At 47.3% G+C, this 27241-nt stretch overlaps 1 protein-coding gene across 4 annotated transcripts in view; it reads left to right on the top strand.

Moving 5' to 3' along the window:
* Positions 1-7883: 7883 nt before the first annotated feature.
* PODXL (podocalyxin like) overlaps positions 7884-27241 on the top strand; it is a 45555-nt gene continuing 26197 nt past the window's right edge. For all 4 annotated transcript variants that reach the window (XM_034063120.1, XM_034063119.1, XM_034063118.1 and 1 more), the window contains exon 1: positions 7884-7958. In XM_034063120.1, coding sequence (XP_033919011.1) covers positions 7922-7958 — 37 coding nt within the window. In that variant the 5' untranslated portion in view covers positions 7884-7921. The remainder of the gene's footprint in view (positions 7959-27241) is intronic.

Here is a 27241-nt window from a genome sequence, read left to right as displayed (position 1 = left end):
TGAAGTATCTTGCATGGCACACAGGGTCTGGTTTCAGCAGGTCTCCTGATTATACCAGTATCAGGGTATAATCAGTCCCTATTTTCTCCATTCTCATAAGCAAGTTAAATTCATTAAACCTCTGGCTATTTATTGTGGTGGTTTCCTTTGCAACAAGACAGAGAGCTTCAGCTCTCGTCCACTGTAAAGTATTTTGGCCATGTGTTGTGATGAAAGCAGGATTTGTCCTGTCTCTTCTGCACTTCTCCAGCAGGAAAATGTAGGACTTGTATCTCCATCCTTGTCACTCCTTAAACGATGCTGCATTCATCTAAGACAGACTTAATTTCTTCTCCTGCCTCAGAAAGACACTGCCCCAGCCAAGAGTCACCAGCTACTGTTAAGATACGTGCCAAGGAGTGAGCCAGCATGTCTTACTGATGCAGTTTAGCTTGTTGTCCATTAACCATGCCAAATAAAACTGAAACATGCTGTGATTTGTACTTCTTTTCCTCAGGCTGCAGGGATTTAAGGGGGTTCTTTGTGCAACTGATGTCCTTCTGTAATTCCCATTACTGCTGATGAGAATGACGCATTTCCACTAACTGGATGAATGTCCTTTAAATTAGTCTTCACTAAAACATAGGAGTAAGGAAATAAAAGGGAGGCTGTGTTTCAATTAGCTTCCAGTTTGGTTTTAGTCTTGTCTTTAAATACAAGAGAGCTCCATAATAAATATATTGAAAACCAAAACAACTATTATGCAAAAAGAGCAAATGAGTTTATCTGGAAAAAGCTTTAGTTCTTGGAAATAAAGACATTTATTACATCTGCTACATGTTCTCTCTGTAGGTCTCAAAACCTTTCATAGACCCAGGCCAATACTGTCTCCTTAAGCTTGTTGAGATGCAGGATGCAATTCACAGCTTGCATTGGAAACTGGGGCATCGAAAAACACATGGTAAAAACTAAACGAGGGTCAATATTAGAACTGAGACTTAGGAATGGGGTTTACCTCATCTGGCTGCAATAAGTGACTGCTCTGACCTAACTTGGCTTCCCACCGAAGAAGTGAATTCTCCCCACAAAAAGCATGTTTATCCCTTTCGCCTACCACAGGTAAATGAAAGGGTAAGGATGGGGGTGTTGGGGTGACACAGGATTTACACCAGCTCTGCCATGCTGATACCCCAGAAAGGAGTTTCTGGGAAGGAAGGAATCCACCTTTGGTGGTTCATACCTCAGCAACCTGCAGTTTTCACCAGACACAAGGGAAACGATTCACTAAGTTGAGGTGGGACCATCAACTCTATAGTTGACAATGGATTGAGGGAGAGTGTATGAGTTTTTGGTGGTACTGGAGGAGGTGGAGGGGTCAACCACTATTCTCAGACATGAGGTTTCCATTTGACCTCCTATTTACCCTTTGTTTTTCCATCATGTCTAAAAAAGCACAAGGGAAAGCAGGACATGAAGTAAAATGCTTGCAGTCCAGGACAGGACCAGTGAGACAAGCAAACAGGACTTGTCCAAGACTACCTTATTCAACCAGACCTTTAATGCTCCCATCCTGACTCCCAAGCTCACTGCAACACTCAGCAACCCTCACTGTCCCCCATGCACTCCCACAAAGCCCTAACCACATCCTAAAACCACCCTGCTACCAATGGATGCTTCCTGGAGAGCGCCCACAAAGCAAAATCACGTGCAACAAGCTCTCCCCCATCCTTTTCCCCAGCCCTCATCTCTAATAATTCAATGAGCTTTGTTATGACAGGGCAATGCAGTTAATGGAGAGTGAAATGGAAGAAGAATGTGTGGAAGTTGCAGCTTTTATCTCTAAAACAAATAGTGAATTCCTCGGGGCAGCTGCAGCCCCAAACAATGATCCAGGCTGACAGAGCTCTGCAGGTTACCCTGGTAACTCCAAGGCTGTTTCGGGGCAAATCCTTGTCGAAGAGGGATGAGAAAATGGCAAAGCCTATGGGAAGAGATGCAGAGTTAGTGTTTGGGGTTTGCAGCCAAGTGGGAGACACAGAATACATTTGGGTTGGAGGAAACTAGTGCCAAGGGCCAAACGATCATCTCGGGATATTCCCCCTGAAGCCAGGAGATTGGGAACACAAGGAGCTCCAGAAGGAAATAATGATGGTTCATTGTCCAGCAAAAGGGAGCAATCCACCCCAGATCTATTGTAGGGTCTCCTACTGATCCTTTCCAGCCCATAGACCTCTGCAGGAGTTTGTGGGGAGGGTGAACAGAAGGGACTTCGGGGCAGAACTGATACAACACTCACTCTGGGCTTGAGAAAGAGATGCCTGTATTGCTCTTCACAGCTTCCTGAGGAGGGGAAGTGGAGAGGGGGTGCTGAGTTCTTCTCCCTGCGATCCAATGGTAGGATGCATGGGGATTGTTCAGAGCTGCACCAGGGCAGGTTCAGACTGGACACGAGTAAGCTTTTCTTTACCAAGAGGATCTCAAACACTGGAGCAGGCTTTCTATAGAAGTAGTTGATGTTTGAGAGTCATTTTGACAATGCCCTTAACAGCATGCTTTAACTTTAGGGCAGCCCTGAACTGATCAGACAGTGGGGCTAGACGATTGTTTTAGGTCCCTTCCAACCGAAATAGCCTATTTTATTCCATTTAGCTAGACACAGGCAGAGTGACAGGTTTCCACCAGTGTCTATTTCTAGCAATGGAAAATGTGTCTAGTTGTTTGCCTGCCCCTCCTAAAGGGCTGTTTGTTTTGATATCCTGCATCCCTTCCCTCCTCCCTTTCAATGTGAACCATTAGGTGAGCTCTATATGAAGGACAATGAGAGACAAATGTGATATGAGACTTTGAGATGTGTTTATGAACTCTCCTTAGCCCCAGTGGGTAGAGTTTTGCCTCTCCATGTTATCCTTTCCAATGCATCTGCTATGCAGCAACCATTAATATCCTATGCTGCAGCTCCACATCTCTCTGGGAGTATGCTTCTTGCCATGAAAACATTTCCATTACCTGAGATGCATCCAGGCACCTATGTCTAGTCCTGGAATACTGGACTCAGTTCACACCTGGGATACTAGATTCAGTTTTGGTCCCTGCTCTACATGTGGACAGGCTGGAGAAGGTCTAGAGAAGAGCCACAAAGATGATCCAAGGACTGGAAAGCTGTGTGAGGAAAGGCTGAGAGAGCTGGGACTGTTCAGCTGGAGAAAAGAAGGATCAGGGGAGACCTTATCTCCATGTTCCAGCATATAAAGGATGACTACAAAGAAAATGGGGACTCCCTTTTGACAAGGAGTCACATGGAAAAGAGGAGTGATGGGCACAAGTTATTCCTGGGGAGATTCCAACTGGACAGAAGAGGAAAACATTTCACCATGCGAACAGTAAGCCACTAGATGATCTTAAGGTCCTTTCCAACCCTAACTATTCTATGATTCTAAGTGATGGATTCCCCAGTGTTGGACACAGATTGATGATTCATCTGGACAAGGTGCTGGGACATCTAGTGTAGGTCATGCTTTGCCTAAAAGGCTGGACCAGGTGATCCTTGAGGTCCCTATGATTGTACAGTTCCTGATCCTGAGGCAAGCTGCATTTCAGCTCTTCCAGGCTAAGGAGCAGTCCCTGTCATGACACTTGCAACTCCCCATCTTCTGAAATAGCCATCACCTCCGTTCCCCATCCCATGTCCACCACAAACCATTTCACTGTGTTTTTTCTCACAAATCACCACTTCTCCTCACTTCAGATCTGGCTTCAAGTTTAACTCCATCAGCGGTCCCATTTCCTTGGGGCTGTCAGGCAGCCATCAGACACCAAAAATAGGTACTTTTGCTGAAGGAAGGGGAGGTTGGAAGGTGTTTTATGCTTTCCTGCCTGAAATAGCCACTGGTGATCTCCACCCCAGCAGCTCATGTACTGCTGTTTACAGTTACTCATGCCAGAAATACCAGCCCCATGCGCTGCCATTCGTTTTTCTCATCTTAACCCCAAACTTGAATTCCAAATGTTATTACTTTGTACAAGGAAGATGGGTGATGACATCCAATAAAACCAGATTCCTGGCAAGTTAAGTGCTCCTAAGCTGGATCTCAGCCCGAGGGTTTTCATGCTGGGTAGGTTTTCCTCAGTCATTCTCTATGCAAAGAGGTAAATACTGCAAGGATGCGTGAAGACGTCAGTCCAATGTTATGGTGAATCTGAACACAGCTGAGAAGGGATTACATAGCACAGAGAAGGAAAGCTTCATCCCAGTGCTGTTTAATGTCATCTTCTCCTTTGTCCAGTTTACTTTTACATTGCAAAAGAAATGGGGTATCCATAGCATCTGAGACGCAATGAAAGCGTATTGGGGTTTCCCCAACAAAGAAACCTTGTGGCATGTGAAATCTTCCCCCTCCTGAGGCAGTTTCATCACAGATGACTTGCATACCTTCAAACCACTGGCTTCTTGTCCTGCTCTTTCACAACCTTGGATAAATATTGAACTGGGACACAGGAACCGGTTATACGTGAATCTGTGCGAATCAATATCAAGATTATAGACTGACTTCAGAGCATGAGAGTTATAATTATAATAGTAATAATAATCATAATAATAATAATAATAATGAATTTTAGAGTTAATTCTTCACTTTTTGTTCCCATTTCTTGGGTAGATGTGCAGACCATTCCCCAAAGGGTTTCTCTGCACCTCTAAACACACCTTTTCATGCTTGGAGTTGAAAGCCAAAGCCTTTACTTAATTTCCTGACCCCCCGATGCTGGCACATGGGCAAACCTCCACCTGTGATAAAGGTCCCTGTTAGCAGTGCCACGTATCTTTGGGTGCAGAAGAGTGTTCAGCTCTTTCTATGAAGCCCTTTTTGACATCCCCAGAAGCACAGTTTCCAGAGTCAGGGCTTTTTCTGACCTTCTACACTAGCAGATGGTTAGGAGCGGGTTATGCTTTAATAGACATCCAAATACTGAAGCAGTCATGTTAAATATCCCTTCCTTTATTCCTGCAGCTGCTCATGATTCACAGTCTCGATCTGACACCCTCTCAGTAATTATCCCCTTTGCAGCAGAGACAAGAGACAGATTCTGAGCCGACACAATTGAGCAAAGCAGTGGAAAATAATATGTGAGTCCTTTCTGCTACCCCTTGGAAAAGGAGGTTTAGCACCATAGGATCAACAGATCAACCAGGCTGCCCCATCCCTGGCAGTGCTCAAGGCCAGGTTGGATACAGGGGCTTGGAGCAAGATGCTCCAGTGGAAGGGGTCCCTGCCCATGGCAGGGGTTGGAGCTGGATGAGCTTTAAGGTCCCTTCCAACACAACCCAGTCTGTGACTCTTAAGATCATCACCATGTTTCTGGATGAACTGGTGTTCCCAGGAAGTGGATTTTGTGCTGCTGTAACCACTATGGCAATTGCCAGCAGCCAAGGCTTGCACAAAGAGAGGAGCTGCAGTCAGAAAGGAGGCTGGAGACCCTCAGGACACAGCCCTGCTGAGTGAGAAGCAATACCCAGCACAGATGGCAGACCCATTATGATTCCAGTATCCAATGATAACCACAGAGCCCTCAAAGGAAGCTTTCTGCACAGCATCCTCCCTCCCCGGTGGTGGCTGTGCTCTCCTGCTTGTATCTTAAGGCAAAAAGAGGTCCAACAAACATGCTGAGAGCATCCCTGCTGAGAACTGACAAAAATCCCTGTGTAAGTGGCAGGGTGCCTGTTGTGATAACTCAAGAGGAAACCTACAGCCCAGACCAACGATCTAAAAAGACTTCAAGCATCAAATGCTCAGATTCCCTCTTCCCTGCACAAGGTAAGAGGACCAGCACCGCTGATGGGACCAGCCAGATGAAATGTCTTCTCCTCCTAACTCTCAGCCCAATCATTGCAGCATAAAACCAAAAGCCATTGAAGTCAGCCTGATATTTAAGTGGATTTCAGGCCATTCTGTTTCCCATAGATGTGTCTTAGTTGCTGCCAAGGGAGCTCTGCTCCTGTCCTTCCCACAGCACTCTCAACATGAAGACCCAACACACCTCAGGGAGCCCCAGTTTCCCATTCATTGTTACCCCATAGCAACGTGCCATGGGCTGTTTTTGCAGTGTATTATGAGCACTGGTGCAATAAACAGAGCATCACTTCCCTTTGCTCCATCCCAGGGACACAGTTGTACTGATGCAGCTCAGGTTTTTCCCTAGGCTGTCTTGACTTGGCACTTAACACTGAAATATGCTGATTGGGAGAAAGTGTGTGCATGTAGGTGTGTGTGGGGGGGAATGTGATCTGTTATTAAGAACATTGCATGGGGATAGAAAGAACTGCCTCTCTGATGCTGGCAAGATTAATGTGCACCAACACATTCATTCATTGCACTCGAGTTTCATGGCTTTTAATGTAATGCAGAGTCATTGCAAGGGGAGGTGAAGCTGGGCTGAGGGACACGAAGAGTCTCATTGTGCTGACCCAGAAGCTAAAACCAGGACACGAAGCCTTTAGTGGGGACAACACTCAAAACAAGGGCTGAGTGAGTTAACCCACGCTTCCTATCAGGTCTCCTCTGGGTGACCTTGCAACAAGAAGTCAGCCTATATTTACCTGAAGGCATCAAGAAAACCACCTTTGAACAGTCCCTTTTGGGGTGAAGGGTGATTTTACCACCCCTGGGGCCATGCTGGTTCATGGGTTTGCTGGTGTAAGGAGGAGGATCCAATGCAAAGCCCGGAGCTTTAGTCCCCTCCTGGCTGCAGTGAGTGCTCCTTACCTGAAGACACATAAAGAACTTCCAGCATCCTTCTGTCTTGCCACAGAGAACGCCATGATTTGAGGATAATCTTGTCCTTATTCCTTTGGACATGTGGTTTCCTTCGAGACATTCCCAAACTTTTCCTAGAAAACATCTTATGCAAATGCACATTAATTTATTTAAATTGTATTTAAAGGCAGGGTGAGAATTGCAAATCAAACCCAGCTGAAAATCCCAAATCCACCCCCAAATGTCCATCCTGATAAAAATCCCAAATGTCCTCTATGCCAGTGGGAATCCCAAGCTGATCCCCAAGTCCTCATCCAGATGAAAATCCCATATCCTTACCTGTGTGGGTGGGAATCCACAGTCAGCTCAGAACCCCCCATCTAGATGGTAAGTCCCAATCCCTCTCAAGTCCCAGCTCTGTTTGAAACCCCAAATCCCCCACAAATGCAGGTGGGAATTCCAACTGCCCCAAACCCTCAGCCCAGTCAAAATCCAACCCCAACGAAATCCCCAAATCCAGGATCCCATTCCATGGGAGGAATTCCATGGGAGAATCCCACATCCACCCCAAAAAGACCCAAACCTCCTACCCTGGTTAAACCCCCAGATCCCCCCTGCAGTTGAGAACCCCCACCCTCCAAATCCCCATCCTGATGAGCATCCCAAGTCCCCACACACAGTTAAGAACCCCAAATCTCCCCTAAATCCCCACCCCAAGGAGCATCCCAAATCCCCCCCAAATCGCACATCCCAACAAAACTCCCCAAATCCTTCCAAACCTCCTACCCTGATGAAAACCCTAGAAAACCCAGGCCCCATCCCAACAAAGCCTCTAAATCCCCCCTTGCAAATAAGTACCCCAAATCCCCCTTCAAGTCCCCGTCCCAACGAAACCCCCGAACCCTCTCAAACCCCCATCCCAGTGAAACCCCCACATCCTCCCCATACACTTGAGAACCCCAAATCCTATGAGGGATGCGGGTTCCCTTTGGTGCCCCCCCAACCTCTCACCCTTCCTCCATCTCCCCCTTCTCCCGAGGGGCGGAGGATGGGGCGGGCCGGGGCCGCGTTGTCCCTCCCCCGACAGCCGGAGAAGGCGAAGGGAGGGGGGGACCGGGGCCGGGGGAGGGCAGAGCCCGCCCGCCCCATCGGGATTGAGCCGGGAGCCGCGGTGGGGACGGCACCGAAGCACGATGCGGGCACCGCTGCTGCTGCCGCTGCTGCTGCTCGGTAAGTGCCGCTCGGACCCCCCCAGCATCCCTCACCCCTTCGCTTTCCCCTCTTTCCCTACTTTACTACTCGTTAGTTGGGAGTAAATAGGGTGGGAAGGGGGAAAAGACACTTCATACACACCCGCTTTGTGAACCGGGGCTTATTTACCTGCTTATTTACAAACTAAGCACATCGAACCGTCCGCAGCAGCTCAACTTGAGGCTCCAGAGCCGCAGTGCTTGGTTCTTTATGCAGCGGTGAGACCTAAACACGCCGCTTGTCTCTCTCCTTCCTCGGGCTTCACAAAGCCCCCAGGGCAGGGATTTGGGCTGTTGGGAGGTTGATGTGCAAAGTGCGGAGCTTCACACTCATCTTTTGGGGTCCTATGGGGCAAGGAGGGGGATCTTTGGTTGGGTTTGGTGCGTCCCCTTTTGTGTGGTCCGGTGTGCCAAGTGCTGCGTGTATTGAATGTGAGCTCTCACCCCTGCTAGCGTGGGAAAAGGGGGGGGAAAGCTGGTGGGAAACAGCAATTCCCTAATGGAAGTTGATGGTGGAGATGGGAAAAGGATAAACTCCCGGAGACCCTTCGGTGTGGGGTGGATGGGGACCCGTGCGGGATGCATCACACCGGGGATGTTGGGAATGGCACTGGAAGCAGTGTGTGGGGTCCTGTGATGGTGCTGGGGTTAAGGGAGCTGCAGGTGATAAGTGTCTTGTTCTTTGGTGGGGTGTTTCGTTGGTTACCATAAACTGTGCCAAAAAGGAGTGGGGAAAGGGAATGCAGGGATTGTTCCCAAAGTGAATAAAGGTAGGGAGGAGAAGGGTATTTCTTTTCTATATTCAGGGAAGATGAGGGAGGGGGGAAATAGGGAATAAAATAGGATAGAATAAAATAAGGTGGAGTAAAATAGGATCTATGATTCTATGGAGTGAAATAGGATGGAGTAAAATGGAATGAGATAGAATAAGATGAAATAAAGTAGGATGGAACAGGATAGGGTGGGATAGGATGGGATGGAACAGAATATGATGGAATGGAACAGAATAGAATGGAATAGAATGGGATGGAACAGAATAGGATTGTATAGAATGGGGAAAATATAATGTGTTAGAATAGAATATAGTACAGTAGAATAGAATCACTGCCTGTCTGGTTTGTTCCTGCTCCTCCCAACACCAGGGCTTGGTGGAAGAGCAGGTGGGAAGTGCCCATCTCTCCCTGATGTCAACTTGGGCTTTAAAAGAGAAGGTTTCTGTTCGTATTAAAACTTAGGAAGCCTCAGCCTCATTAGTGTTGGCATAAAGTAGGGGCTGTTAATGCAAGTTTTCATGTGCTGGCCAAAATGTAGCTGAGTTTAGCTGACTTTGCCTTCTCAGATGGTTTTGTCCTTCAAAATAGGCTGGAATTGGTACAAAACAGGCTGTAAGCAGGAGGGTGGCTGTGGGACTTGCTTCTGTAGCACTCTCCAATGATCCTATTACATCTTTCATGGAAATTAATGTATTAAATCCTTTGAAACAGTATTTTCTGCCATGTGTTGCTGCTCTGAGGTTTCAAAACAAGCTCCTTAGAGGTGCTTTTTTGCTCCCTGGCTATTGGCAACAGGGTTTTCTTCCTTAGAGACCCAAAATAGGCACCCCTCTTTGCTCGGTGGTGGGGGTTGGAGTCCAGCAGTGTTTAACTATAGGGCTGGTATCTGCTGTAGTCATCTGAGCTGCTCAAAGCCTAAAATTCACCTGCTAAAATGGAAAGAAACTGGGTTTGCAAGTGAAACTGTAAGATTTTGGGTGTCTTAATAGTAATTGGGATGGAGTCCTCATGATCTGGATGTGAAATGGGTGCGTGAGCAGGGAGCTGGGACTCGGAGCATGGGTTTGAGTGTCATGGGGAAGAAGGTAACAGCAGAGCAGCCTCAGTGCAAGGTTGCTGAAGTTCTTAAAAGCAGGTCTTTTGGGTACAGCTACTTCACTACAAACACCAGCTCCCAGGTTTGTACCTGCAGAGGTTCTCCCTTCATTTCCCTGTGTGAATCAGAATGAAATCAGGCTCAAAGAAGTCACAGCCAATGTGTACAAGAGGCAGCAAACAGGACATTGAGCGAATAACATCTCTAAATTCATCCATTACAGCGTGTTCACAGGAGGTTTGATTCTATTTATTCCTTCTCCATATATCATCTTCTATCCCACACGGGGTATTTTGGCCAAATTGCATCAGGAAGAGAAAAAGGATAGCTTTTATTCGCAGGGGATTAAAAAGAGCCACAGCTCCAACCCGTCCTGGGGGCAGGAAAAGGCAGGATGGGGCTTTAACCAGAGCTCAACCCTTTGCCCAGCTCAAAGCAAACAGATTGATGGGGTTTAAATCCTTGTTGCCAAAACACTACTTTTCATTCCTAAAGCTGTGCTGGCTCCTGGGTACTGGAGTTGTGTTTGTCCAAGAGGAGCTGTCAAAGATGTGCATTTTAAACCCCATTTTATCCACTGAATACTAATCTTGACACGGGCAGGGAAGGGCAATTGGGGCCATGCCTGCAGGAGGAGAAAAACCATTGTTAACCAGAGGGTTTTTAAATCAGCATCGAAGCAGAGCATATCTCCTTATGGATTTGCTGCTGGAGGAACTTCGATAAGGCTTTTGCAACCTTTCTGTGAGCTGTTTTAGCAGTGCAGTGCTTTGATTTTCCCCAGTGGTGATGCAGACACAGTAACCATACCCGGGGGTCTGTTTAGAAGGGTTAATTAAAGAATTGTTTGTAAAGCACTTGAAGAGCCTGGGATGAAAGGAGCTGGAACCATGCAAGACACTGATTTAATTCCCAAGAGTTGCTTTAAAGGCTTATGAGGAGGAGGATGGTGATCATTCATGTTGTCATTGATGGGAGACTGGCTGGAAATATCTGCTCTCAGCACTTGCAGGGAGGCTGGGGTTGTGCTTGGGTTATTATTTGCCCTATAAATCATGCATTTTCTCTTCCCATCTGCACCCTCTGAAAGACCTAAACCTGTTGACATGAGTTCTGGGGTGCTTTGGGGTTCAGGCAGTGGGGACTGATGGAGGTTGATTATAGCCAGCGAGGATCCCTCAGGCTGTGCAATAGACCCCCCCACCATGTTATTCTGGGTGTTATATCGCTGTACAAGAGCTGAGAGGACATGTGTGGGGTTAGGTGCAGGACCCCATTCATCCCACCTGCTCATACCCACCCTGAATTTTGCCCCTTCTCTATGATGGGGGCTAGGTGACCCCTTTGCCCTGTCTCTAAGGACCCACTGCAGTAGCCAGAGCCCCATGGTGCTCTCCTGGGCCAGGAAGGATGAGGCAAACAGGCTTCATCCTTATAGGGTGATGCTCTGGGGAGATGAGATCCTGCTGTAGAATCCCAGATTGGTTTGGGTTGGAAGGGACCTTAAAGCTCCTCCAGTTCCAACCCCTGCCACAGGCAGGGACACCTTCCACTGGAGCAGCTGCTCCAAGCCCCTGTGTCCAACCTAGCCTTGAACACTGCCAGGGATGGGGCAGCCACAGCTTCTCTGGGCACCCTGTGCCAGCGCCTCAGCACCCTCACAGGGAACAGCTTCTGCCTAATATATAAGCTAAATCTATCCTCTTTCATCACATCCAGCTGAGCTGCTCTGTGCTTCTCTGTCCCCAACTCAGCTGCATTCAGTAACTACATCTCCAAGTGGTGCAAGGACCAAGCAGCAGGACCAAGCACATAGTGAACAACGCACCCATGGGGGCACAAAAATTCTTCCTTTCTGGCTGTTCATCCAATGGGGATTAACACATAGGCAGAAACATGCAGCCTGAGCATCCACCTCACCTCCAGTCTTGCTCCACAGCCAACCTCAACGTCACGAGAGGGTTTGCCCTTTGCAGGAATCCAGGTGGCCCAGTTTGGTCCATTCCCCGTGTGCAGGCATGTGAGATCTCACAACCCATCTGAAGCCTTTTCACAGCCTTCTGCCAACTTCCTTCTCGAAAGCCTGTTTACGTGCACAGCTTCTCCCATAACTGGCCACCCTCCACCTAAGGATGTTGTTCTGGAATTCTTGCAATGCCTGCCCTTTCCTTCACACAGACCTGACCCAGCCTTGCTTTTTTCCCTTCTAAGCCATGCAGTCATCTGGCGTTTGTTGTTCTCCAGCTACCTGGGCTCAGTTCACCACTAACCCCAGTGCTTTGATGCATGGTCCTCATTGCAGAGATGCAGTGGTCTTGGGATTGCCAAGTAAATTCATTCTTAAACCCATTACTCCTCGTCCTACCACTACAACCCCTGATGAAGAGACTTGTAGCTTGTGAGGCAACCAAGCTCAAAATGAACTCTGCATGGGGGCCTTGCAGGTCCTACTGCACAATGGGGTTTGGGGATGCACAGCCCATCTCCCCCAATACCTTTTCCACATGCCATTGGGGCTTGACCTTAAAAAAACCCCATCTTTTTCCCCAAACTTCCTAGTGTGATGATGTCCCACACCACAGGGTGAGGTGTTCTCTCCTGTTTGCTTCTTTGTTCTTTGGGAGGGATGGGGACAGTTCATCTGTGCTTTGTTAGGTGCCAACAGCTCTAATTGCATGTTTGCGTGTTGTAGTCTGGGCTGAAGCCTTATGGTGCTTTGCTCAGGAGGTCCTTGAGGAATATGGAGATCCAACCAAAACAGAGTAGAGGCAGGAGGGATGTGCTCTGCCCATGCCACAGCTCCAGTTTCAAGGTGTCTAAGCATTGGGATTAGCTTTTACCTGGAAATGTGGTACTTTTGAGCTGAATAGCCCTGTTTGAGAAGGTAGAGCTGAGGAGACAAAGATGATCTTCCTTGTTACTGTACTTAAATCATATATGGTATGCTGTGAACCAAAGAGCTGAAGTGCTGTTTAAAGGACTGGCTGTGCCACAGTTTCTCTCTCTAGTTTGAATGCAGCTGTTTGTACTGTGTGCTGTTTGGTGGGGAGACCATGTGGTGAATGTCTAGGGATGGAGAGATGCTCTCAGTTGGGTTCTGAGGGGCTGCTGCAGTGCAAATAGCATCAACAAAGACTTGATGAGCAGCAGCCTGCAATGCAACAACAGCTTTCCATGGCCAGAAGCAACCTCATGATGCTGCACAGGGAGAAGTGACAAGTGACATTCAGAGGTATTTTATCATGACACTTAGCAAGTTTGGAGCTGGGCCCTCTGCTGTGATTCAGGAGAAGTTGCTGACTTTGCACTTCTGGTTTCTACCCCTTTACAGTGTGAGAATGTGGGGCCATGCTGATGCAGAGCTAGTTTTCGTCTAGCTACACTTCCAAGCCATGGGTATCAGTGTCCTCTCCTCCATCCACAGCTAAGGGAGAAGGTTTCACAGAATGATAGAACAGTTTGGCTTGGAAGGGACCTTCAAAGCTCATCTCATCCAGCCCCCTGCAATGAGAACTGACATCTTGAAGTATATCAGGTAGCCCAGAACCACATCCAGCATGGCCTTAAATGTCTCCAGGTTTCTTTAAGATTTAGCCTGCTTCATCTTAGCTGCTGGCTTTGAATTGCAAATAGTGCTAGAAATAGTGAGTGCCTGGGGGAGCCATGGCAAGAGCCAGAAGCAGCATCACTGCCTTCTAGGCATAGCCCTTTGGTGGGTTATTTGGGGGTTCATGCACATACTCACTTGAATTGAGCCTTACTGTGTCTCACAGTCAGCCTTCAGTACTGAATATTGCTGAAAGCTATTGGGAACCAGCAGATACCAGGATGCCACATCAACCCTGAACAAATAAAACCCCTCTCTACTTCAAGAGGTAAAGTGACTCCAGACCCCAATGGCATCAATATCCTCAAATGATCATTTGTTTATTGGGTCCCAACTCTTCTTGTTGATGTTTTCCTCATTCCTAAACATGGCAGCTTTGTAAATCTCTGCACCTTTGCAGCACGCTCTCCTCTGCGTGTTGCAGGCAACCTTCTCTGTCCCATAGATAAGTACATCCCATGGCTTGTCTGGCTAGAGGCCAGCACCACGCAGCAGACGCTGGTGACAGTTTGGTGACAAAGTGTTGCAAGGAGGAAGGAGAATGCAAATGACTTATCAAGATTAACTCAGTGCAATGCCTCAATGCCCAGCACAGAGCAGAAGGGGTAACACAGGTGAATGAGCCTGTTCTGCATTGCCCAGAGAAGCTGTGGCTGCCCCATCCCTGGCAGTGTTCAAGGCCAGGTTGGACACAGGGGCTTGGAGCAGCTGCTCCAGTGGAAGGGGTCCCTGCCTGTGGCAGGGGTTGGAACTGGAGGAGCTTTAAGGTCCTTTCCAACACAAACCAGTCTGGGATTCTATGATTTATTTGGGGCTATTGGACTTCAACTGCTTTTCAATGTGCATCTGCAATAAACCAGCTGCAGGATGACAACATGCCAGTTGAGATTCGGCTTCCAATGCCCAAGGTCCAGTGTCTCAGTGTAGTACTGGGGCTGGGTGGCAGCAGAAAGGGAAAGGGCCCCATCTAGGCAAGCTGGAATGAGCTGCCTTGCAGAGAAAGGGAGAACTGGGAGTCCTGGTAATACTAGCTCTTCTGCAGCTGTGGGCAAGTTGCTTTTGCCTCCCACTGGAGGACCCAAAGTAATGTCATGTAGGTTGGGATACTTAACCAAGTTGTTTGAGGTTGGAGCTGAGTCGTTCTTGAATCCAGCTGCTGTTAGTAGGAGAGAAATGGGCATCTTCTGAAGGCAATGTTGATGTGTTTTGGGATGACTTAGCCCCTAGAGATGCTTGTCTCCATACATGCCACCTAACAGGGTCTGGTGTTACACCAGAAATACCCAGGATCTGCCCCTGGATGCACTTACATTGCATAACAGTGTCTCTATTTGCTTAAAAAGGTCAAAAAGGTTTGGTTTTCAGGATCTGGAAGAACTTGGTGGTGGGTCAGGAGTGCACCCTAAAGGCTGCAAAATGGAAAGGCAGATAAGAACACAGTCTTCAGGTTTAAAAACCAAGTCTGTGTTGGAAGGCAGGTACAGGACAAGTGCCTTAGAAAAGAGCAGACAGGATTTGCATTAAAACCCCCTCCAAAATGGAAAAAGGTTATATTTTATTTCTGAGTTAGTCCCATTTTAGATGTTGCTTTGAGGTCTGGCTCATATTCTTAGCATCCTTAATAAAAATTGGATTAATCCAGTGGTTTTTCCTCTGTCTTACAAGCTCTGTGTGTAGGGAACTTTGGTCTTACACCACATGGCTCACGAGACTGGTGAAACAGAGGAGGAAGGTCATTTTGCAGGGGAAGAATAAGGCCTTAGTTATTAGTGGCAAAGGGTGGAATTTTCCCTCTCATCCTTAATTGATTTTAGTAAATTTAACTGGAGGAGGAGGTAAAAATTGGCTTGGAGTTCAGCTGTGGTGCTTAAAGATCTATTAAATCCATTGCAGAGAATGAGAAGACAACCTTGTCAGACACTAAGTGACAAAGACAAAAAGCCAGATTTCCACCTTCGTCAAAGGGAACTTGAAAGACTCCACAAGAAGGGCTTGGACAAACTGTGTTTGACAAAGTCCTCCTTTGAAACCTAATAGCAATAGTTTTTCTCCTCCCTGGAGTCTAAAGCAGGAGGGTGAGATAAGACATTCCACCACGTACGCAAATGGGGACTCAGAAATGGGAAAGTGAAAATGATCCTGCTGCAGCCTGTGGGAATTGGATAGGGCTCAGGGTGGCTATTATGTGCTGCTTATCGGGGTACTGTGTGCTTGACTATGAGGAAAAGCAGAGTGTTTAAAGGGATGCACTGTGCTCCCCAGCACGGATGTGGTTAGCAGGGGTTATACTGAAATAACATCAGGTAACCAATGTCCTGGATGTATATATAGTGTAGATATAAATACATATATATGGAATTAAAGAATTAAAGTTGACCTGGTTGGATATTTCTGATTTATTTGGCAATAGAAGAAATATTTAAAGCACATGTAAAGGAAGCAAGTTTTCTACCAGGCACTAGGCCAGCTAATAAGGAGCACTATCAAACCAGGTTGTGATTGCAAAGCCAGCATTCCCATTCATGCATGTTTTCAGCCATCGTCTCCCACTGTAACTGGTGACCTGATTTGGTTTCAGAGCCTACACAGGTTAAAATAACAAAGGAATAAGCATTTGTCCCAATGGGCTTTTCTTGGGAAAGTGGAGAGAGCAGCAAAATGCAGTAAAAGCATGAAATGACCTCCTCTTGTTTTATTTTCCCCTTTTTCTAGTTCTTCCTTCTAATATTGGTTCAGTTTTCAGATGCATCAGCCCCCTGATCTGGTTTGACACAATGCTATGAAGTGTTTGTTCTCTCCACTGCCTTTTTCAAAGGGTATATGAATTGATACCGAAGCAAAGCAATGGTATAAGCACACCAAAATCCCATGTGGCAAGGAAAAGCTGGGCAGCAATGATGTGTGTGCTGAAAATGGGATGAACCAGCAATTCCTGAGGGGCTCCTGATCCAGCCAGGAGACAACTGGGACAAAACATAAGCAAAACAGGACATGGTATAGCACTGGCTTAAAGCCATGAAGTAAAAATCACACCTTTAACCCTACTTTTCAAGCACACAGGAGTTCAATCTCAGCTCACCATCACCTCCACACTCGCCCAAGCCTCGGGGTAATTCCCATGCCAAGAAAGCAATGAGAGATGCTGACCTCTTTGGCACAAGGGATAAATTTTCCTGCCCTGAACAGTCATGTGGAATACTATGGAAAAGGAAGTTCTGAGCTTATTACAACACCTTAGTATAGAAAATCATCTTGTTTCCTGAGAGTTTTCCAGGCAGCTCAAAAAAAGTCCTTAAGACTCTCAGTCTATGCAATTCTATAGGCTTCTAAGATAGTTCCTACCTAGAAATTGCACCAATAAACCCCATAAACTGCATTCAACCAAAGAGTCTTTTTTTTCTCCCATTAAAGCCTCACAAAGGGTTCAAACCCTCTTTTTATGGCAGGGTGCTTTGATTTAAATTGATGTGGCTTAAATTATGAATTTTAATCACCATTTCAAATACAGAAGAAAGCCTTAATTTGAATTATTTGATTTTAATCATGTTTTCCATTTACAATTCATAACTATAGCCCTTCATCAGGGCTCATTCTCCCCAGTTGCTTATTGTAGGGAGAGTTACAGCCCACACTTTGGTTTCGACTGTGTGTTTCCTACCCAGGTGGACACACTACAAGCATATTTGTTTAAGCTGCTCTATAGCCTGCACTGCTCTATTTTGATTTCTAATTGATGTGGGGCTTGTTGGTGGCAATCACTCTTTACCTGCAGAGGAAATCTGTTAAACTGACAGATGCAAAACAGCATTTAAAATTCCTTTAAGAGACATCAGGTAGCCAAGGGCCTGGATACCTATAGCATAAACAGTTCAAGATACCTTTGAGTTTAAAGCAGAACACTTCACTGAGCGCATCTCAAGCGTCAATCTTTGAGGGACTTAAGTGACTGAAATGAATCAGTTTGTGTCCCTCAAGGGTTTTGAATAAACAGGAATTGTTCTCTTAAAACTCACTTTTGCTCTTTAAAAGGGGAGAAGAAGCACTTTTGGTTTTCAGCTGCTGGTTTCCACTTGATTTTGTGGTTTAGGATTAACTATTGCTGGAGCGGCTGATGGTGTCCCTCCTTGAGCTGCAAAGGGAAAGTAAATGGCTAGTTGAGATTTATATCCTAGGGTATATGTAACTTTTGCCTATCTAACTGAAGGCAAACCCCACACTTACTTAGTGTCTGGACACCCTGGATATCTGCCCATAGCACGAGCAGATAGAAATTGTAATATAGAAAAGCAAGAATTAATGAAGCTTCCTTTAATTTCTTGCCTAGAGTTTGTCTCACATCCAAATCAAGTCCTGTTTAGTGTTGGAAAATCCAACTTCTCCAAGAGCCATGGGTGTCCTTAGTTGGGTTTAGCCTGCAATAGATTTAATCTTCATTTTGGTCTTTCACAAGTTAGGAAGAGATTTGGCCTCGATGGATTGAGACCCATGGCAGTGCACACAGCCTCTCCCAATGGTATGAGGCCAGCTTAGAGTGATCCTTCTTGTGTCCAAGAGAGAAACAGCCTAGCAGATCCTGGTGGACCTCCATCCATCTACACTGTATCATGAGAGTGTGGGGAGGGTGGGAGTGATAAACTCAATCCCCCCTCTTCTTTCCAAAGTAAATCACTATTAATAGACAATTCTGCAGAGCCTGGTGAAGCCTGGATCCTCTTATCCAGCTAGTTTAGATGCATCTCCTTGCTTTCTCCAACAAGCTTGACAAAACACTGCAGTTTAAGGCAACCATCAGAGGGGAAAAGAAGCAGGAAAAAATGCAAACCTCTTGACAACTGTCATGTTCTTGGTGCAGCATTTTGAGCTCCTCATCACAGGGGACCCTTTTCAAAGGCAACCATTGCCACTGAGACGGTTGCAATTCCTCTCCTGCTATCAATGTTCTTGCCCATAGCCATTATAGCTACTGGGGTATCACTTCCACAGTGTGGACACATCTGCTTCTGCTACAACACATCAGTTAAGGCTGATAAAGTTGTCTGATATGCTACAGTTCAGCCCAGCTCAAGGCAGAGGATGCACTAGCATCATGCAGATGGGCCAGATCTGCAGCCCTCGCTCTGTGTTTCATTAGGCCAAGTCCTTCTCAGTCTTTAGGAGGAGCAATATCACATGATAGTTATGCTCCAGAGAAGCTCTGTCATGGTGAGTGGTTATCAAAGTCTAGTCTATAACTTACCATGTCACCAAATCCCTGGTTTTTGTGGAGTTTTCCAGCCAGGAGAAGGCTGATAGTTGACTGGGTGGTGTTAAGCTATTCCTAATGAGGACAAGGATGTCTGATACAACAACCATGGTGGACTTCACAACAAAGCACCCATCAGTGTCCATGTTCCCCTTGTCAGTGTCCTCCAAATCATGGTGGGGACATAAGGTTGGGTTGGCAGCAAGAGAAGCAGGGGACCTCATGGTCAATGTGTACTTTGTACAGCCCTTTATGAATGCCTTTGTGGGTTAGAGAGGGAAACACTGAAGCCCAAACTGATGGGTTGATAAATGAAAAACTTATTTCTGCTTAAAATAAAGTCCACCTTTTTCTTGTTTCTATTACGAAACATGAGGAGCTAACAGCAGGGTAATGTTTTGGGGATCTTAAAGGGGTTTTAATGGCACAGTCACTAGGAGCAGGGCTCTCCATCCCCTGATCACATTAGGAATGGACATTACAGCATCTCATCATCATCTTATCAGCCTCACCAGCAGTTTCTGCTCCTGCAGGACCCTCTGCATTCACTCCCTGACCAGTGCAGAACCTTCTGTCACTGCAGGACGTGCTGTGAAAAACTGGATAGGCATCAGGATGTGTACAGAGTCCTGGCATGAGGCTTATTAGTGAGAAAGTCAAGAGGGAACCGCAGAGAGCTGGTTTGGACAAGACCCAAACCCAAGCACTGATGTGGTGGTTGCTGAGGTCCCAGTGCATATAACTCTATTATCTCAGCTATGCTCTTACACAGAAAACCCCACTAATAATCCCACTAAGGTAACCTGCAAAACTCTGCTTGGAAAAACAACAAAATCCAGGAAACCACCAAAAGAAGCTGCGTGTGCCTTGCGGATTTGATGCAGAATACTTGGGGACAGCCGTGCCAAAGGAATGCTGGCTATTTTGGTGCTGTATTTGTGTTTGAGCTCATGGAGGAGGGCTGCAGCTCTACTCTTTGTCTTCCATGAGAGCTTTCTGCATGTCTGGCAGGGCCACTCCAATCTGATTAGGAAGGGGCTCGCTTGGGGGGACGGCAGCATCGACACTGGGATGTAAGCTGCTTTCCTTGGGAATGGGCGCCCCGAGAGCAGTGAACACAGCCCAGCTGGCCCTGCAGGGAAGGGTTTCCCTATAATAATCCAGCTCAGAAGCAGTTTGGGGGCAAGGGTTTATCACTGTCTTGGCTGGGAAAACTGGTACCCAGAGGCACTGGAAGAAGGGGGCTGATAATGAGGATGGGTGAGTGGGAGAAGCACTGGGAAACCTCTGTGGGTGAACTGGCTTTGAAGCTGGGTTTTGGAAAGCGCTTTTAGGATTGCACTTTATTTATTTACTCCCATCCTGAAGGCTGATGCTCATCACAGCAGGGGAAGGGTAAGAAAAGTGCAGCCCACAAGCTGTTTGTGCAAGGGTTTTGCCTCAGAGCAGAGGCATGCACCCCATGGAGGGACAGGAGGGAGCAAGGGTTAATCAGATTTTGCCTCTGCCCACATCTGATGAGAGCAGATGCTCACAGCCTGTCTTTGAAGTGGGGAAAGTATTCCTGCCGCAGGAATTCACTTCATAGAAGAAAAGAAAGACTCTCAGATCTCTCAGCTCCTGCTTTAGGCAACAAGACTGCTCTGTACTGAGATGGACAGATGTGTGTGAGGTGCTTGTGGGCAGATTTCCCATATTCCTCCTAAAAAAGGCAGGGAATGGCTTGTTACTTGGTGCAGCTTGGAGCTACCTAGGCCTCACAGGACTTCCCAAAGTCAAAGGGTCTAGCCTGTTCAATCCATGGCTATCGCCATGAAATTACCAGGAGTAGGGAAAGGAGGAGCCCTGTCCTTGGTAATATAGGAATTAATAGTAGTAATGTATTTGTTTCATATTAATAAACATCAGCTTTTGGGTCTGGTTGGATCAGCATTTGAGCCAGCTTCCTGGGGTGTCTGTGCGTGCAGTGCCCAATGTCCTGCTGCTGTAACTCACCTCCATCACAGGTAGGTTCAGCCCTCCATGCATCTGGGCTGTTTGCATGTTTGCACAATGGGGATTTGCTCCACTTCTTGCTTTTCTCCAACACTCTTCTTGGGCGAGCTGGTTCAGCTCCTGCAGCAGCACAGGGCTTTGGCCATCTGCTCCATCCATAGTCTCACAATGCAATGTCTGGCTTCCAGCATGTGTGTCCTACTTATCTGGCCACTGCACTGTGCAGAACTTGCTGGGCAAAGGACCTGGCGGTGGTTTATGCATCATTCAAGCATTTCAACCTCTCATCCATGACATTGTGGTCCACACAGAGAGGTCTGGATACTGGAAGGAGTGGGTGATGGACAAGCAGAGCAATGGCAGCTAACAGGGACCAGGAATATGTTTGCACCAGAGAGCAGTGTCTGGAGTAGAGAGGCTTGCTAGTTATGAATTACTTCAAGCAATAATATGACAATCAACTACTGAGAGTCATCAATAAGCATTGCTAAAAGTTGCTCTTTGCTGTTGATATCAACTCTTCTTACCTCCGTGGTCACCAGAATCCAGGAGCATTTTGCCCTGATGTCAGGATGAGATGGGGCTTTCTTAATAAGCTCATTGGCTCCTTGCAGTGGCTTTATGCCCTTTATCCTTTGGATTTGTAGTCTGTTTAGGGATTTTTCAGTTCTCTCTTCTGCCTTTCTATAATCAGGGACTCTTTTTTCTTGTATCTCATGAAATAGGGTAGTTATTGCAGAAAAGCCATGCTTTGATTTGAAACTGATCACCTACAAGTATAACAGGGCTGTTCACGCAGCTGCAGCCTTCACCAGTGTAGCACATCGCCAACATGGGGCTGCATTTGCTCTCCCTCACCCTCCCCATATTTACTCCCCAGCTCCAGGATTACCAGTAGCATGCACTGAACCCCAGTTAAGTGTCCTCTTCTTCACACTGCTCTTATCTCAGATGGTTTTCTGTAGATCCCATCATGGACCTGATCTGTGGTCCCTGCCCTCTCCTCCCATCTCCAACCCCACTGTGACTCCAGCTTGGTTTTCTAAAGGAAATGCCCAACCTGATGTGCCAGACTTCCACTGCTGAGCCAAAAGTAGGATCCAGCCTCTGCCATTCCAGGAGCAGAGTAACTTGGATATTATGATGAAGCCCAGCCCTTCATCCTGCTCCTTCCCCCCAGAGCAGGTCACCTTCTGGGTCCCCTGCAAGGTGGGAGCCCATTGTGGGGCTTGCAGACCTGCCGGCCTCTCTTAGAAGAAAGAGGAGGATGATTAACAGCAGGGAGGGGATGCAGCTCCTTCTTCCTTCCTGTTTCCTTTGCTCCCTTCCCCTGCCCTGCCATGGCCTGCCCTGCGGCACAACCTCCAGGAGCTGCCCTGGAGAGAAGGGTTTTGGTAGCAGTGAGGCTCTGACCTCAAAAGGTGACATTTCCCTGGTGGAAAAGGGGTCTTTGCCATGCAGATAACCCTGCACTTGAGTGCTGTAAGCCTCTATTTCCACTAGGATTTTCCTTCCTAACCAGTGAGACCCTTGATGCTCAAACTCCCCACCTGGACCTACCTGTCCAGGGAGATTTTGGGAGCTGAATCTGACACTGTTTCATGCTATATTTGAATTATATATTATATTTGTTGCTGGTATTTCTCAGCATGTAACCATGTCACTTAAACCTACCACGGAGTGCAAAGAGCTGCATCCCCAACCCGGAGACATCCCACAACTTCCCAATGCTCTTCTTCTCATCTGAAACCACACAGGAATCTCGCTCCTTGCTGGGCTGCTGGGTGGACAACATTGTTCCCCTATTGAGTCATAACAATGAGATCACTGGGCTGGAAAGACAATGTCATTCAGCAGCCAAGAACCCAGCTGGCTGATCCCGGTTGTGTCTCATCTCCTATGACAAAGCCACATTTAATCAACTAATTAAAGTTGTTGCAGGCTCCATCTTGGAAGGGGTGACCAAAATGCACATTGTTCTTCGTCAGCATTAAGTCAGGACAGTGGGCCAACTAATAAGCGAGACCTGTTTTCCTTCTCCACCTTGCTACTTGCTGTGTAGACCTAAATTCCAAGTCCTGGCAATGGAAAAACCTCCTCTGAGATGTGCCACCGTGTGTTTCAGAGCAAGCTAACTGAATGAGGACCCAAGGGCCTCAGGAGAGCCCATCCAAAGCTGACTCTGTTCTAACGTGACACAGCTCAAACCATTGTGGATGGCCTCTCTGCATTGCCATCCCACCTTTTGTTGGACACTTGATATTTTGGGTTCCCAGCTCTCATAGGAGTTTGATTTCACCTTAACCTATAGCATTGGGGTGCTCCTATACCCTGTGTATTTGACAGACAGTTTGCCTGACCCATACATCCAGCTGGGTCAGCCTCAGCCCAGGACTGGTTGTGGACCAGGGGAACTTTTCTTCTCATTTAGGGGTCATCTCTCCCTTTGTGCATCTTTTGGCTGCCCGCAGTACAGGTAGAAAGCAAGGAAGTGTCCATGTATTGGCCATCTACGTGTTCACAGTAAATCTCTACTTCCCTCAGCTCAGTGTTAAGACCTTCTCCCACTCTCTGAATGATGTTTTGAGCACAGAGACCAGCGGGCACATCTCCTCTTGACATTTCTTGTTCTTATTGCCATTCTGCATAAGATCATCCTGTAAATAGTGAATAAATGTGCCCAAAGGGACATCTCAGGATAAACGCTGTTTAGTGCTGCTAGGTTGCCATTTCCATTAAACCCTTGATTCTTTTTTCCTGCCCACAATGTGATTGTCTTAAATCAGATTTATCTTCTCTGTGCTGCCCAGGCCCAGCGGAGCAGGAACGCTGGGTGTATGTTTACCACGGCTGGTGTCCCAGCCCTAAAGCACAGCAGCCGCTTCTTTTGAAGAACATACAAAGCAAGGAAGAGGAGCAATTGTTTGGGAGGAAGCTGAACCATAATGTAATAGACTCTCTTGGGGATTACTATTAGTAATTATTTGTATTGCTCTGGCACCTAACCAAGGTTGGGGCCCCGGTTAGAAAGGTGCTAGACCAGCCTATAAATGAAGACAGCTCCTCTATCCAAAATCTATCCACTCTTGCATATAGGGATGGAGGAAACTGAGGTAGGGAGAGGTTAAGAAATGTAACCAGGGTTGTGTCGGAGGGTTGTGGCTGAGCAAGGATGCGAGCCAATGCATAGCGCTTACATGAGCATCCTTCCTCTCTGGGGGGAAATGGTTAAAGCTCCTCCACTTGTGCTGCTCACAACTACACATAAGAGACCACTGGGTAATAAATATGCTGTGCTAGAGAATCCTGTGCTAGAGTAGCACTGGAAAGAGTCATCTCTTACTGTTTGTGGCTTTCATCAGTGTTATCATGCCTGTGATCATGCATGTTATTTTAAGGAGGGGAAGAGCAGGAGCTGCTGGAGAACAGAAGTTCTTCAAATGGAAACCGAGTCCCAGTGCTCTCGAAAAACAAAATAAATCCAACAGAAAAGAGCAAAAACGGATATTTTTGGGTTTTTTTTTCTGTAAACCTGACTGTTTCAGGAGAGTTAAATAACGAGGCAATTATGAATTTGACAACAATAGAAGTTGATCAGATTACGCAGCCTGTAAAGCCAGATCGTCACTGGAGCCATTTGGTGGGAAAGCAGCTCTGTGCCAGACAGGCTTTAAATAGTTTTGAATAGGAGGGAGGGTTAGCTGTGTCCTTCCCTTCCTAGGCTCTCCCCACCTAAAGAATAGCACCGAGCCTCCTGCCAAGTCCCCCGTGTCCACTCAATGCCCGAAGGCTCAACTCGCATGCATATGTAGGTGCATACGTATATGCATGTGTATATATAGAGCTCTGAATTATCCGGGAAGGCCCCACCCTGAGGGAGATGTGGGTTGGGAGCTGAAGGAAAAGAGGTGGGACCCAAAATAGCACCGACATACAAAGGATCCCAAGGAAATGTGGAGCCCTCCTTGCGGCGTTCACAGGAAATCTCCAGGCTGCTGGCTTGGTAACCTTGGCTAGCCAAGGTCATGGGGGACTAAGTACAGCAAAGGGATGGATCCTGCCATCCAGCTTGGTTCTTCTGTGAAAACATGGGGTGAAGGGCACATGGTGGCAGCTTTGCTGTTGGTGAAGGTTCTCAAGTGTCCCAGATGTGCTGCAGAAAACCTGTCCTCCACATGGCAGCAAAGGAGATGACACTGGGGAGTGGGTATTTAACTAGGAATCACCCAAAATTGCTTAGAGAGTTACATACTTAGAAAGGATGGGTGTTTGGGGAAGCCATCAGTACCTCTTGGAGGTGGCTCCTACATCACTTGACATCACATGTGTCTTTAGCCACTTGACATTGGCTCTGCCTTGGCAGAGGGGTTGGACTAGATGGTCTCCAGAGATCCCTTCCAACCCTAATGATTCTGAGACATCACAGCACTTTTGAGTGTTTCTGGACCAAAGATCATAGACTCATAAACAGTCTCAAGGTGGTAGTGACCCATAAGGGTCATCCAGTCCAAGACATGTTCAGTCATCATCATTGGATCCATCTCATCTCGGTGGTGGGTGATGCATGAATGGGCTGGGGAAGGCAACTTGACTCATGACTCCGAAAAGGTTAACTATAAAGTTCCTTGCTGGAGGGCGTAAATTCGGGCTGGATCGTGACTCATTGGAGGTGCTGGGCGCACAAAGGAGGGTGAGGCTTCAACTCTTATCGCCTCGGAGCCATCGATTTTCCGTTGGCCCTTTCTGCCCTCCCGGTGGACAAGCATCCTCTTGGTCCTGCCCTGAGCATTGGGGGCTGGCAGCGTCCCCACTGAAAGCCTCGGTGGCAGGAGAAGGCTGAGGCTGTTGCAGGAGGGTGATTCCTGCTGTAAATCTTCAGGGGAGGTGTGGAGGAAAGGGAGGTGCAAGAACAGGGGACAGCAGTTTGAAACACCACAGTGGTGCTGCGTGCCAGCACAAACTGACCTTCCAGTCACACAGCTCCATTCCTTTCCCTCTTTACCAAAGCTGCCTGTGAGCAGGCTGAGGTCTTCTTATTGCACTACGTTTGGAGTCTTTCCTCTCCTTTTCTGCCCCTTAGGGCTGCAGCTTGGATGTCTTCCATGCTAGGCCCCCAGCTGAAGGTGGCATCCTCAGTTTGATGGCAAAAGTTTGGGTATTAGATCCCTAATGCCAGCTTTAATGTCTTTGTGTGGCCTGGCTTTGCTGAGTTGTTAGGTTACAGAGAAGCCAATAGTCCCTATTTAGGTTTGGGGTTGACTCTTTCAATTTAGAAAGAGCCTCAGCCACAAGAAGGGTCTTAATCCCTCTGCTCCCCTTCCTCATTACAAGAGTTAGTGGGATACTTATGAAAAGTGGTAGGCTTTTTGGCTGCAAAACCTACCCACAGGATCTGCATGGTTGGGCAGAGCCTTGGGTGACATGGTCTAATGTGAGGGGGTTGGAACTGGATGATCTTCAGGTCCTTTCCAACCCAAACCATTTTATGACTCTATGATTCTGTTTCTTGCTTTGCAAGACCACTGTAGCCCTCATCTCTCATGGTTAGAGTCTAGACACATCGCCGATGCACAGCGCCTAACTTGAGTGACATTAGATGTGACAACTCTCCCCTGGTGCTGGCCAGCTGGCAGAGGTTCAGCTGGCAGGATGAGTAGCTCAGGGCCAACTCCTTCCAACACTGCTCAGCATGAACCCAGATATGAACCCAGCCAGCTGGAGAGGAGGGCAAAGTGATGAACTCAGTCTCCCCATGCTGCCCAGCAAGACTGCTTCTTGCTATGGATGGGTAAACCCACATTGCCTCTCTGTACACTTGCATTGTCCCTTCCTAGAAGACAGCACACAGTGGAGGGACCCCAGTGGTGGGGCCTGTCCATTGTCTTCTTATTGTCCTGCCTTTCCCCATGACAAAAACTGGTCAAACAGCAAGAGCTGCTGATGTGACATCAAATCTGACATTAATCAGAGCTTTCAATGTACTGGAGTGAGGGAAGAACAACTTCAGCTGCCAAGGGAGGTGTGCCCCATCTCTGATGTTTGGTCAGTGTTAGTGCCCAATGGGACATTTAAGGGCTTGTTTAGGTGGGCACCATCACCAGATTTCTCCTGAATCAACCCTGTGACACTGCACCAGCTCCCCCTCATCAGCTTTCAGAGCTAAGGAGACTTTAATTTGATTTAACCTACTTCATTTGGGCTAAATGAAGTGAGGGCTGATTTCAAGCCAAACAAGAGCAGCCACCTGGTGGGTTGTGAGCACTTGGACTAATCCACTCTGAAATCAGACTTCTTTTAATTGTAGATTAATTTTCCTGAGTACTTCAGTGCAGACAAGCCATCAGGCTGAATAAAGCTCAGTTCCTGCCTTGTGGGCTCATGTCCTCACTACTTCCCAAGCTGTCTGGAGTAGAGTCCTCCAGGAAAAGCCAGAGAGAGATGATTCATCTTTCTGGGGTGAAAAGCACAGGGAGGAACTTCTGCAAGGTCTTGATGAATAAATCTGTCCCCCCAGACACACTGAACAGCAGCTCTGTGGCAAGGCTGGAGG

The sequence above is a fragment of the Melopsittacus undulatus genome, chromosome 5, assembly GCF_012275295.1.
Source record: "Melopsittacus undulatus isolate bMelUnd1 chromosome 5, bMelUnd1.mat.Z, whole genome shotgun sequence".
NCBI lineage: Eukaryota > Metazoa > Chordata > Aves > Psittaciformes > Psittaculidae > Melopsittacus > Melopsittacus undulatus.
Note: the sequence above shows the minus strand (reverse complement) of the source record. Positions and strands in the feature narration are given on the sequence as shown.